Source organism: Pelmatolapia mariae, linkage group LG9 (genome assembly GCF_036321145.2).
Source record: "Pelmatolapia mariae isolate MD_Pm_ZW linkage group LG9, Pm_UMD_F_2, whole genome shotgun sequence".
NCBI classification, from domain to species: domain Eukaryota; kingdom Metazoa; phylum Chordata; class Actinopteri; order Cichliformes; family Cichlidae; genus Pelmatolapia; species Pelmatolapia mariae.
This window is the reverse complement of record NC_086235.1, coordinates 8,020,321-8,033,564: the sequence shown is the minus strand read 5'-3', so window position 1 is coordinate 8,033,564 and position 13,244 is coordinate 8,020,321. Positions and strand designations below refer to the sequence as shown.

The 13,244-nt window shown below is 41.8% G+C and overlaps 1 protein-coding gene across 3 annotated transcripts in view; it reads right to left on the bottom strand.

Annotated features, from left to right (window-relative positions):
• The window catches only part of LOC134634031 (disco-interacting protein 2 homolog C-like), a 74,533-nt gene that overhangs the window by 4,280 nt on the left and 57,009 nt on the right, over positions 1-13,244 (bottom strand). For all 3 annotated transcript variants that reach the window (XM_063483054.2, XM_063483055.2, XM_063483056.2), the window contains 8 exons: positions 12,792-12,922; positions 10,947-11,115; positions 7,998-8,168; positions 6,607-6,668; positions 6,464-6,521; positions 2,193-2,267; positions 1,754-1,928; positions 1,548-1,671 (listed from right to left, as the gene is read on the bottom strand). In XM_063483054.2, coding sequence (XP_063339124.1) covers positions 1,548-1,671; positions 1,754-1,928; positions 2,193-2,267; positions 6,464-6,521; positions 6,607-6,668; positions 7,998-8,168; positions 10,947-11,115; positions 12,792-12,922 — 965 coding nt within the window. The remainder of the gene's footprint in view (positions 1-1,547; positions 1,672-1,753; positions 1,929-2,192; positions 2,268-6,463; positions 6,522-6,606; positions 6,669-7,997; positions 8,169-10,946; positions 11,116-12,791; positions 12,923-13,244) is intronic.

Below are 13,244 nucleotides of genomic sequence, written 5' to 3'. Positions count from 1 at the left end.
TTATGTCCAACACACACAACTACACATAACTACAGTAATAAACAAAATCCAGTGCCTTTCATGGACACTTTGCACATTAATGCTCATGTTTTCAAAAACAGATTCAGAACTGATTTTAGTTTCTATTTTGCTGCTTTAAATGTCAATAATAAAGGCCAAGAAGTATTAAAAGCATTAAGCCAAGAGCGAGGCGCAGGGCAACGACTAAAGCTCAAGCTTTAAAAAGTAAACCTGGAATAACTATTAATCACTCGTTCGTGATGTCTGGAGATGTTTGTGTCCACAACAGACTCTAATCCACGCCTTCATTAGGAAACCCTTCAGCAGCCGCAAGTCTGAGGAGGAGGAGCCACTGGGTGGGAAGGGTGTAGGGACCAGACTGGAGTTAAACCTTTTTATCCTGAAGCTGGACTAACTCCAGCTCCACCATCATGGACAGCAGCTGCTGACGACAGTCTCTGCTCTGCTCTGAAAGCCTGCTCTCAGGTCGCTCTAACCACAACCTGCAGCACGACTGGAAAACTGGTGTATGTGTCTCTACGACGAGCTCACTAAGGCTGCAGAGCAGAACGAGGAGCGCTGCCAGCTGCAAACAGTGGAACTGGGAGTCCATCTATGGGACGAGGAGCTCAGTGGACGGAGAGATAACATCTGATCTGTCATGTATTTCTCAGCTCACATTTGCCGGCATTCGCGTGTCCTATTGTGTCGGTTCAGGAACAAAAAAAGATAAAATTTTTGTTTGCAAATGAAAAATGAACATTTCATCAACAGCATGCATTTTAAATGATATTTAGTTCAGAGGCAGAACTGTCATGGTTTGACTCACCTTAAGGTTTACTGCAAGTAATGTGCAATAATCTTTTCTGGCATCGTTGTATCTTTACTGAGTTGTATATAGCATTTGTATTCTATTTTTATCTTATTGTATATTTTATTCTATTTTATTCTACTGTATATAGTATTTTATTTTATTCTATTCTGTACAGTTGTGTACTGTATTTATTCTTATTTTATTTTATTCTAATTTTTGCTTCATAACTTTTGCACTGTCCACTTCCTGCTGTGACAAAACAAATTTCCCACGTGTGGGACTAATAAAGGTCATCTTATCTTAAGTCTCTTTTAGTAGTATCTAAACTGCAGAATATTCTTCCCCAAACCCTTTGGATCTGATTAAAGTAGCTTGATTACTGCTAATGAGATTTTCGTCTTGCAGCTTCTTCTCTTACACACTGGTAGAAAGGAACTTCTCGCAACCAAGCAGCTATTGTTCAGTGATGCTCTGGTGATTGTTGAGGACTAAACTCTTGAATATGGATTTGTTGATGATGGTTTCCCATCTTTACTCTACCTTTTACATTAAAATGCAGACTGTGTCCCGCACCTTCAGTCCCAGATGTGTCTGCAGAGTTCGACTGAGCACTGTGTGAATCATTGACATTTATTTACTGCTTGTCTCAGTGAACTATCGTCCTGTGTGATATGCTATTTGTTATTTATTGTTTAATATCCTTCAAAGACTTTGCTGCTGTTGTTACACGTACCACTCCACGATGCTCTTGTGTGCGCGGATGACGGAGGTCTCGATGTCGATGGGATGGTACCTCATCCCTCTCAGCTCCATGGCCTCCTCCAGAGCTCCCACCACGAACAGAGCATCGTGTCGCTCTGTTCAAGCAGACACAAAGACACACAGTTAGTCACGGTGCGACGAGCGCGATGACACGTTGCACACAGCGAGACAAACAACCTCCGTTGGCGTCCGTGAGCTCGGTGCGGCGGAGGAAGCCCAGGTAGCCCGTCCTGGCCCAGACGGTCTGAGTGTCTCCGAAGCTGAGTCTGGAGTTGAAGTGGTCGGACTGAAGAACCTCCTCACCGTAACCGCTGTAGTAACCGCTGCCGTTATGAGCGCTGTGAACCCAGATCTGCATACCAGTAAAATTTATGATCAGCTGTGTTGAGTTTACTCTTTGGTCTTCTAATTATGGGTAAAAATATATATTTTTTAATAAACCAATCACACTTTGAACGCTTAGCAATGGAATAAATCACAGGACTCTTGCTCATAAATTCTTAGGTTGAGTTAGGAGCTCAACAATTTTGCCCAAAAAATGCCAAAAACAAAGAAAGAATAGGAAGAAGAAAAAGAAGACAATTAGAAGAGAAAGAAACGGGTCGTGTCTGTCGACCTCTCCGAGATGCGAGTCTCCAAGCGGTCCTTTGGTCTCCGGATTGGCGATGATGATACGAACTCCGGGCAGGATCTGAAAAATAAGATATAAAAATAAAGAATAAAAACAATCTCCCTGCTTCACTCTGACTCATGCAGGAATACAGCCCCACAAATAGAAGCAGCTGTTTATGTTAAAAACACTTTACATTTCACTGTCGGTTCACACCATCGCCTGTTAAAGCTGCTCGGACATAAAATAACCTTATAAACGGATGTGAATGCACTTCAAATAACAGCCATTTATTATGTTTACCGAGCAGCAGTCCTCTGATGTTTTTGCACGTACACAACAAACATCGTGTCAATGAAGGCATAAAAGAAGCGATGGACTGAGTGGAAAGCAATCATTAGTTTTCTCTCCTCCTCCCACATGCAGTGAGTCAAAAACAACAGCGTGCCGATCGATGACCAGCCCTGAATCATGACGTCCTCTCTTTGTGTGTCAGCGTGGGGGACGAAGACGTGAACGACTCGTCGAGCTCCAAGAAAAGATCCATCAGTTTGCTTTCAGGACAGATCGGGACAGTGGAGAGTTCGGGAAATTTCATTTCATAAAAGCGCAAGCTTCAGCGAGCTTTAAAACATCAAGCCAAGCACAGTTTGTTAAATCCAAGAGCTGAAAGAAATTCGAGGACTATGTTAGCTTCAAAGCGTTCTGTCAATGTCACATTGTGTCTTAAGTAAGTGGCCACAAAGCCGCTACTCTTCATTTGTAAAATTTTAGGTCTAGGAGGCATCCAAGGTTAGAAACTCATGAAAAATGTTCAAATTCACAACTTTCGATCAAAATGAAGACAGACTCAGAAACCCCTGGCTTGGTATTTAACCAAGAAAAGTCTTTCTCTATGGACTGCTGGTTTCTGAGGTTCTGGTCTTGAGATATCCCGAATGAATAAAGAAACTAAAGGTTTTAACAGACTGATCATGGTGTTAGCTGATCTCAGTGGTAGCCCACAGCAGTTGTTTTGTCAGCTGACACTCTTCGGGGTGCCTTTTTTAAACTGCTTCAGCCTACGAACAGTTACTGTGCATCTGCGAGCTGCTGTGGAACCCACCTCCATCCCACATCTCTCTCTGTTCTCCACAGAGCCCTCGCTGCTGCTCTCCCAGAGGAGACAAACCACCAAATATAAATGAGTTGAAGATGGAAATAACAGAAATCCAGAATCTTCTGTCTCAACCGAAATGCATTTCTGGCAGGTTTAATTTAACATCAACATCTTAACACTGGACTCTGTATGTTTTCAAGTATTAGTTTCAGAGCTTCAACATGTCAATCAATCAAATCCCTCAGACATGCTGTCTCTTAATATTTAGACATTTTGCACTGCTGTCAGTCCTCCTGCAGGTCTCGCTTAGCTGCTCAGAGCTCAGTAATGAAACTGAAGTAAGTGCTGCTCAGCCATCAGTATCTCTGCAGATCCGAGTTGCTGTATGACAGCTCTGTATTCAGTAACGTATCACTAGACCTTCAATGCCAAAACCAGCTTTAAAAGCTTTTTAGGGAGGTTTCATATCTTTATCAGGCAGACAGAGCTGGAGTAAAGAAGCCAGAGAGTGAGAAGGGGGCGGCATGGACCAAAAGCCCTGTTCTCAGTGCCAGAGCGCCACTTTCATTTCATTCCTTTAAAAGCATCAAGCTCATTTCAATCACTTTAAAGCCACTTTCACATAAATACTGCAGCCTTGAACTCTTCTAGAAAATATCGAATGGTTCTTTATCTAAAATCACAAATATCTGACAGATCTGAAATTAAAGCTTCATTCCAACAGTTTAAAAGTTTGTGTTAAGTCTGGTTGAGCCCATATGAGAAAAAAACACAGATGATAGTCCTCTGAATTCACAGTGAGCAATCAGGTGTCATGTGTCCTGCCCTCTGCAGGTTTATTCCAGGCATCTCTCTCCCCTAAACCAGAGTATTTCCAGTAGTCAGAACACATCTGAGGCTGGAGATTTCCTGCCCTGTCCTACATATGAGAAAGGGTAACCTTTTTCCAGAGGGCATGGGCAACAACTTTGTAACCTTTTCCAATGGCCACCAGTGTGCGGCTCCTCTGGTTATAAAAAGATTTCCAGTTTCGTGTTGTCTCTCTTCCACAACATGTGTTTTGCACAATGTGTCTTCCTCTCCTCATCCCCAACCAGTCCCAGCAAATGACTGCCCCTCCCTGAGCCTGCTTCTACCAGAGGTTTCTTCCTGTTAAAAGAGAGTTCTTCCTTCCCACTGTTGCCAAAGTGTTTGCTCATCTGACTGTTGGGTTTTCTTGGTTTTCTGTGTATCACTGTAGGGTCAGGCATGTCACACCTGGTCTTAAAACACCAAGAAATCTGGTTACATACAATCTATGTTACTGTCACCAATTTATTTTTTTCAGGGGAAGAAGCAGGAGTGAGTGTTATAGAGGAGCATGAGGTTACAAACTGTATGAAGTCTGGAGTCAGTAATTGATGTTACTCCATTTGTGCCAAGCCATAAACAGATGTAAAGAGAAATAATGCAGCACCGTAAATCACAAATAATAAGCAACAGTAAATAAGTGAAAATGAGCACAGTTCCATAGGTTTCTGTTTAAAGTGAGGTGCCCTCTGCCTTTTTTATTAGAAATGTTATGGCATTGTCCCAAACACTCAACCCTCACTGACTCATGAAACATGACATGGCATGTTGAGCTTTTTTCACCACATAAACTGACATTAACCAAGACTAATTTTATTAGTCTGCTAAACATTTATACCACTGATGTTTCTTCTAATTACAGCGTTGGAAATCACTCACTTTAAAGCTCACTAAACATCTTAGTGTGAGTTTCATATTTCTGCCACAGCAAAAGGCAAAAAGGCTGCACAGCAGCTGTCCTTTCACTGATACATGGAGAGAAAAATGCAAAGAAATAAGCTTCAAATAACACGCTGTACAGCATTTGCTGTTTTTTAAATGTACTCTAAAAATAACCTGGTTTCACTGGTCTGCAGCTACTAAATGTGGGCGAGCTGTTTACCGAAGGTTATGAATTTTTCTTCCTTTGCCATCTGCCAGGTGCACATGAGTAGGTGCAATGTCTTTATTTTTTTTGCATTTTGTCACAGTTATTTGTACATCAAGAACTAAATAGTTTCCTATAAAATAAATGGTATACATTGTCATGGTAACACATGTGAGAGTCAAAACCATTTTATTTAAATAATAAAGCCATCATTACAAGACACCCTTTTTATTTCCTGCTACACTTAAAAAGTGACTAAACAGCAACTTTGTTGATGCAGAAGTGGACTGCATGGCAGGAAGAGCTAAGTAAGAGTTTCTAGAGACTGAAAAATGAACATGGAAGTTAAAAAAATTACAGTTCCTCTAACGTCCACTGGCTCAAAAAGTTACTTAATCTCTAATCTCATGCACACAGCCTGCTACAAAAAAGGGGCTTGTGGCTACTGTGGCTACTTCAACTCTATGATGGGTGACACGTTTTTATAATTGCCTGTTTTAGACTTTATTGAGGCTCAAAGTCAGTCTTGTGGCCACTCTGAAGGCTATAGAAGTGGCAAAGTTCTAATTCTAAGCTCGAAGAGGGCATGAACTGAGAGGCACTGAGTTTAAGCATCGCATCCTTTAGATTTTGGCGTAAAATTCACCCAGAGGCCTCCACAAAGAAATCTTTCAATAGTCTGTTAGAGGCAGAGATTTGGGAAAGGCTCAGACATCGCAAATAAAAATGGTCTGATACGTTACAGGTTTTTCTAGGGTACGTTTAAGTCTTCCTCCTCACATCCACATGAATCCTAATCTAAACCTTGTAAAACTTTTCGGGTCGGGCAGTTCTGCAGTTGCACTAATGGACAAGCACGCATGTTTGACAGCTATCTAATAGTCGTCTCTCTCCTCCCACATGCCCACCAACAGAAAGGGAGGATGAACATTTGAAGGCTCGTCATCGACTCAAACCTGCTGTCTGTTTTGACTCACTGAATGTGGGAGGACATGCAGTGAAAAGCAGAAAATAGTCCTGGAACGTGCTGCCATTCAATTTACATCTTCATCCTGGCTGTCAGCTGCTCAGTGTCGGTTCATATTTCACCTAAAATTTCATGACTCGCCTCTCATGTGGAACTTGAACTTTTGTGGGGTTTAATGAAACCTTTTGTATTTTTTTAGCACTATGCTGATTGGATGCTTTGTTTTGATTTGAAACCACATGCAAATTTTAATGTATAAATATTAATGCACTCACCTTGCCAGACTCCATCAAGGGGAGACTGTGAGGAGAACCTCTCTCCACTAATCGAACCCTGGAACAAATGTGTTATCGTCAAAACTTTTTACAGTAAAGCGAGAGGAAGACAGCTGACGGGACTTACTGACAGGTTATCGTACCTGTCGTGACGCAGCGCTCTCATGTCTACGTACACAGTAGTGGGGTCCGGCCCTGAAGTGCCCTGCAGCCAATCACAGAACAAGTGATCAGAAAGATTTAGTTTTCCAAACTCTCAGACAGGATTTCACCGGAGTGATGAGCTAACTGTACAGTGGGTGAACAACTTAAATGGGACAGAAGTAGCTAAAAAAAATACTATTTTTGTTTAAAGAAGCTAAGAAGAAAGGAAGCTAAGTGGGATATTGTAGGGATATTTGCTCTCTACATTTAACTAATCCTCATATGAGGAGGAGCTGGTGGCTCCCTTTGGACCAAGTCAAACTGTAAGCCAGTTCTTTTGTGAAAGGCACAGTGGCAGGAGAATTCATTCATTCTCCTGAATGAACTCATTTTGTTTTTATTAATAGTCGGAGGAGGCAGGAAACCTGTCGAAGTCCACACAGAAGAGCCCAGCCCTGACCTGGGCTTAAAACCAGGACCCTCCTGGGTCAGACAACAGCACTACACAAGAGCCACTGTGGTGCCAAAACAAAGGGTTCGGTGCCGAGACAAGAGGAGGGAGGGGGAGGCACAGGAAAGGAGGTACAAACAGATTCCTTTATGTGAATATACAGAGGAAGCAAATCCAGGAAATTTCAAAAGGAAACTATAAAGATGAGGAAGATTAGGTCATTAACTGGGTTAAATAAACTGATTTATGATTACAAGTTTTCAATTTAATTTTGCCTTCACATGCAAGGATATCACGACAAAAGCTCCCAAACAATGACAATGGGAGCGCTAGTTTGGACGACTTCCTGGCGACTTTCACAAAGTAAGTTTGTTATGATTGGGCTTTTGTTTTATGATTTCTTACTATAAGGTAGTCTGTCTGAAGATCTTCTGATAAGCAATTACCAGTGCACGTAGGAGGAAGTCTTAAAATTGATATCCATTAACCACTGTCTGTATAAATCTCGGCTCCACCTTAAGACAGACCGACTTTGGGGATAATAAATGTGCACGATTTCCATGCAAATCAGAAATACGGCCACTCGTGTTAGCATTGCATCCTCAGTGCATTTGGTAATCTAACCTGACACTGCGTATGTGCAATGTAACAGCTTTCAGTGGCTTAGAAAATATGATGTTTATTGTCAAACCATCTGATTAACAGTGTCAATTATTTCTTTAGACAAAGTTTAACCTTGTCCAAGTTTTCCTACTTAGGGACTAGAAATCAGTGAGCAGGAACATCCCTAACCCACTGATAAAAATTCAAAGAATTTAAGCTGCAGAATATTTAGGAAGATAAAACCGCAAAGTGCAAAGCTCCATCTGAACTCTACCAAGTTTTTGTGATAACTGCATGTACAGAATAGTCTGCAGGAGCAGCTGGTTTGCTTTTTACCTGCAGGCAAATGGCCAGGTTGACTCTGCAGCCGAAGGCTGTGCTGACAGAGCGCGGGTGAAGGCCGAGGTCTTTGAAGAGCTTAGAGAAAGAGTGTGTGAGCGCCATCCTGGGCCTCTCCTCCGCCACCACCACACAGGCTCGAACCCGGGACAGATCCAGACCCCGAGCCTGCGAAAGAGACGGAAGGAAAATTATATCTAATCCCAGAGAGTACAGCTGTGGACTACTGGAATGAGAAAAAAACCCTTTCAAATATAAAGTTTCTCTTTTGACTTTCTGCCTCTTTAACTTACTTAGTTCACCAGAATAATAACACACTCAAATCCCTTATTGAGTAGGTGTTACATAAAAAACAAAACTGTGACTAAAAATAAAAAAGTACAAAAGTATAAAGTTTGCTTCATCTGTAGCTGTAAAGGAGACAAGAAAAAAGTGCTTTGTTTCTGCTTTTCTCTCAGCGTTTAACACTCAGTCTCCATGGAAACTTAAAGACAGATAGTCACTAAAATTAACTCTGTGGCTTCTATCCGTGACCAATCAGAGGCGTCTGTGTCTGTAACTCCAGCTTTCAGATGTGTCCTCGGGCTGAGCAGATGGAGACAGAGTTTATTACCGCTGAGCAGAGGAGAGCGTGAGGGAAGTGAGTTAGGCAGTGTCAGACTTGGTGGAGCTGCTGTCTGCTCACTCACATGGAGGCTGTGGGTTTATCTGCTGTGTCATTTTAGTGTTCCATGGTCTTATTTTGAAGGTTTAGCCACTGTGACCACATTCAGACAGGCTCTAACTCAACCATCTTTGAGAACACAAGGCGACAGTTCTGCTCTGGAGATTTGCTGAAATGTCAAGGTCCACTTTAACCAGTACTCGTAGCAGGTGGAGACCTTGTTTACATGCTGGCACAACAAGCTCACAGAGGCTGATAAACAGAGCAACAACTAGAGAAACTTGGTTGGTGTGCCTTCTTTTGCAAGATAACATATTTGTACATGTTCCCCCCAACTGAGTCTAACTTTGGGAAAAACACGGTCCTGACATCTTTATGGATCAGCAGAAAAACATATATATCTATTTGAAGGCCATGTTTTACAGAGCAGGCTTTGAACTGTAGGGGATCGAGGGGAGAGACCAACGTGTCTTCATATTTGAATCAACTAGTTTCATTTATTTAGTGCATTTTGAGTTCTCTGAACACTCAAAGCAATTTACACTCCAACCCACACTCACCTTTTCACACAGCACTTTATTATCTTCTCTAAGGTGCTTTAACTACTCTGCGTTCGCACCTCTGGCCAGTATAGACTCACCAACTAACCTAACATGTATGTCTTTGAACTGTGGGAGGAAGCTGGAGTAGCCAGAGGGAACCCACGCAGCACATTCAACTCCACACAGGCCAGCTTAGAGGTTTGAACCTGTCTTGCTATAAGCCACGAGTACTAAAAACAAATATGATTTTTTAGGGGAGCTCAGTATATACTGACTGTCATATTTCTGTTTTCATGGTTCCTGTTAAAATCAAGCAAGCTGTGTTTTCTTAGTCTTCATTTTTTTATTTTTGACTCCTCCAAGCAGATCCACCTGCAGGCTCGGAGTAGAGTCTCTCTACTCAACAAGAACTTCACAGTGCCTGCAGCACTGTGGACAAGGCAGGCAAGCTGCATGAAACATTTAAAGTGAGTTTGGCTTTTTCTTTCACTGTGTGATGTATACAAGTGGAGTGCTGTCCACTGTTCTTATGTCAGCATGTGTGGATTGTAAAGATGAGGATCCAAATACTGCTAACATCAACAACAGGTGTGCCTTTAATATGGCTCTTAACAGAGAATCCAAAATAATAGAGGTCAGAAAGTAAAGAAACAAATAAATGTATGGAGCATAGCAGATGCTGTTACAGAGACTACACTACAATGCACCACCTGCATGTGTCCAGCAGGTGAATATTAAAGAAGTACAACAGGAATGACTGCACGACTGTCGCATCTCCAGCTGTCTGTGTCTGCAGCAGAGTATAATCGAGGCTCAAGGGGACGACAGGACTATTTATAGACAGAGAGGGCTGATTAGGGAATGACCAACACGAGGGTAACAGGACAATCAGGACATTCAGAGGGAGACAGGAAGCAAAACTAACACGGGACGTGAAAGAAAACAAAAGTAAAAAGTAAAGGAAGTAACCAAAGGAATGTGATACAGACATGAATACTCCCACCTATCAAGGACGAGTAGAGGAAACAATCCAAAGGAAAACATAGTAAACATGGAAACAAGAAGACACACACCAGACATGAGGACAGAAGCATAAAGATGAGAGAGAGGGAAAAACAAGCAGGGAAAGACTGAAGGAACTTGAACTACCACAAGAACCAAGACACAGGCTGGAAACTGAAGCTCGTCACACAGAAATGAACACTTCAAACACTTGAAGCCTGAACTCGAATCTGTCCAGCAACTCCAACAAAACAAAAAACCAGGGCCATGACAGAACTTCTATTTTGCACACAAAGTAATAAAAACATTGGAAGATACCGCATCTAATGAGGTAATGTTTGCACACTAGATGAAGTAAAACATGTCGATAGAATATTTTTTTCAATCGATGGCCTCGACCAGGCTGCACAGCCATCAGACTCTGTCCTACAGTTAATCACAGGAGCAAACTGGAGGCTGGATACATTATGTTTATCAGAAGGTGCAAATGTGATCAGAACAAAAAGTTCATTTTTTATATTGATATTTTATATCAGGGATTTCTATTATCAAGTTGTTATTCTGAGTTCTTATTTCTCATGGCCCACCAGCTTGTCTCTACTATTGAAGGACTGCTTGCAGCTCGCTATTCTGTATCTGCAGCCTTCTGGAAAACCTCCCATGTTTGAAAATGGTCTTAAATATGTAAACAGACAGAACTTGAAACCGACACGTTGCTCGTCTCACTGTCGTGCTGACCTTGAGCGCCTCGGTCTGCAGGCCCAGTCCTTTGGTGCAGAGCTCCATGACGCTGTAGGAGCAGAAGGTGTCTCGCACCCTCAGCTGGCTGACGGCCAGGAGCCACAGTGCTGGGTTGGACTCCAGCTCCACCGGCGGGATCAGGATGGACTGGTGGCCAGAATACACGCTGCAGACAACACAAAGGCTTTTCAGTGTGTGTGTCGGGTATCTGCATGTGCCGACTCAGAACAACAAGACAAATTTAAAAATGGACGACATGTTTACAAGCACTACCAACATCAGAAGACTGACGAGGGTTGATGATCTGGTTATGTAGTGTACTGGTTTGGTCAGTAAAACTAACATTCACTCACTCTATAACCGGTCACACTTACTAAGACTATGACGTATTGTCCTGAGAAACCGGCCAACCAGCACCACAGGGTTGTGTAACAATCTGATGTAAATGTGAGCTACTGTCAGCGAGGACGACATGAAATCCTCATGCCGAGGATGATTTGTTTTATTCCGAAGACATTTAGCAGCAGATATCGGCTCCAGACGAGTTGAGAATTTATGAGAAGAAGATTTGAAAGTAAGCAGACCTGCAGGCTGGAGCCAAGATTTAACGTTTTAAAGACTGTCGAGTTTCAGACGGAGACCTTTAAACGTTAATATTACTTATTATTATTATTATTAAGCACAAATCACTGTTCTTGTATTTTAAGAGGGTGAGGTAGGGATGAGTATAACCAAACCTTCCATGTTAAAAAGCTAATTTTCCCCCCTTTTACTGAAAATACATCAATAAACACTTAAATTGTGTTACACTTAAAGTGTAACACAATTTATTATTTACAACTCTACCCAGCTCTTCCAGGAAGTGGATTCAGGTTAGTTTAGTCGGGGTATCTGAGCAGGAAATGCTCAAATACTTTAGAATATTTTAAATGTTCAACATAAGAAGTTATATTTATTTATGAATTTCTTAAATTGCCACTAAGTGTTGTCAGCAAACACAATGAGTCACTGCATCCACAGGTTCATGCAATATAATGCAAGAGTAAAAGCTCCAATCTGTAGTTCTCAGCCTGTGTCATGTTACAGGGATAAATCCATATAGTGAAGCAGTTTTTAAGCATTTTTCAACTTAAGGTTTTCCTTTCCCCCCATTTAATAGGAGGGTGTTCAAAATAACAACATGCACGCTTGTTTTTAACAGTGTGCTGCAATAGTCATGGTGCATGCAGCTCAGGTTTGAAACCCACTGCACACATTATTAAATGAAAAAAACAAAGAAAGATGAAGTCATGAAACACAGATGTAAAGCATTTTAAAATGAACGTAAATATATAAATATATATTTAAATGTAAATAAGAGTATTAATCCTTAAAACAGATGTAGGGCTTTAATGATTCGCAAAACATCTGCTTTTCTTTACTTTTCTGGAAACCCTGGGAGTTACTTTGGGAATAAAGTGGGTGTGCCTTTGATTTTGCACCTCGGACACAGTTTTGTTCCATCCTTCAAATCACGGCGGGAGCGTTTCAGAGTGCTTAGCTTGTACAGGGACTGAAAATTTTCTGTGCCGTTCCTGCCAGTTCCTGTCCTCCTTATCTGCTCTGAGCTGCTTGATGAGCTATGTTGAATCTGACTGAATAATACGCATTTTCTTAAGTTGGATACTAAGTTACTGCAGCTACATACAGTACAAGCTCATATCTGTGCTGCTTTGATTTGGACCACCCATTCTTTAACATAAAGAAGTGCAAAATGAAATGACTGGAGGATCCTCCAAGAGTGCACAATGCATATTTAATGGTTTGTAAGTGGGTGGAGATGCATTTAGGAGCTGCACCAACCTGCAGAGACACCAGAGGACGAAGCCGAGGCCACAGTAGGGATCCAGACAGATGGCAACTTCTCTGGACGGGTACAGCTCACACTGCAGCTTCACTGACCGACAGAAGGCTGCAACTGCATTATGGGACATCTGGAGCAGAGAGGAGAAGAGAGGGGAGGGAGAGAGACACACGAAACACACAAAAAGACAAACAAGGACCAAGATAGGAAGGTTCACAATTAATTTAAATTTAAAGTAAAACATTTCACATTTTTCCCCCGGTAAATTAATCTTTGAAAAGCGAGCGACATCTTAGTTGGAAGAAGAAGTTTGTGTGTGGGGACTAAGCCCTTCAACTGTGAGCCAAATGTGCTTTCATTCTGCTTTCTGTTTACTCATTTTGCTGCTGCTCTGATAGCTGAATTTCCCTCTGGAATAAGAAAAGTAATGACTAGAGGAGGAGGAGGAGGAA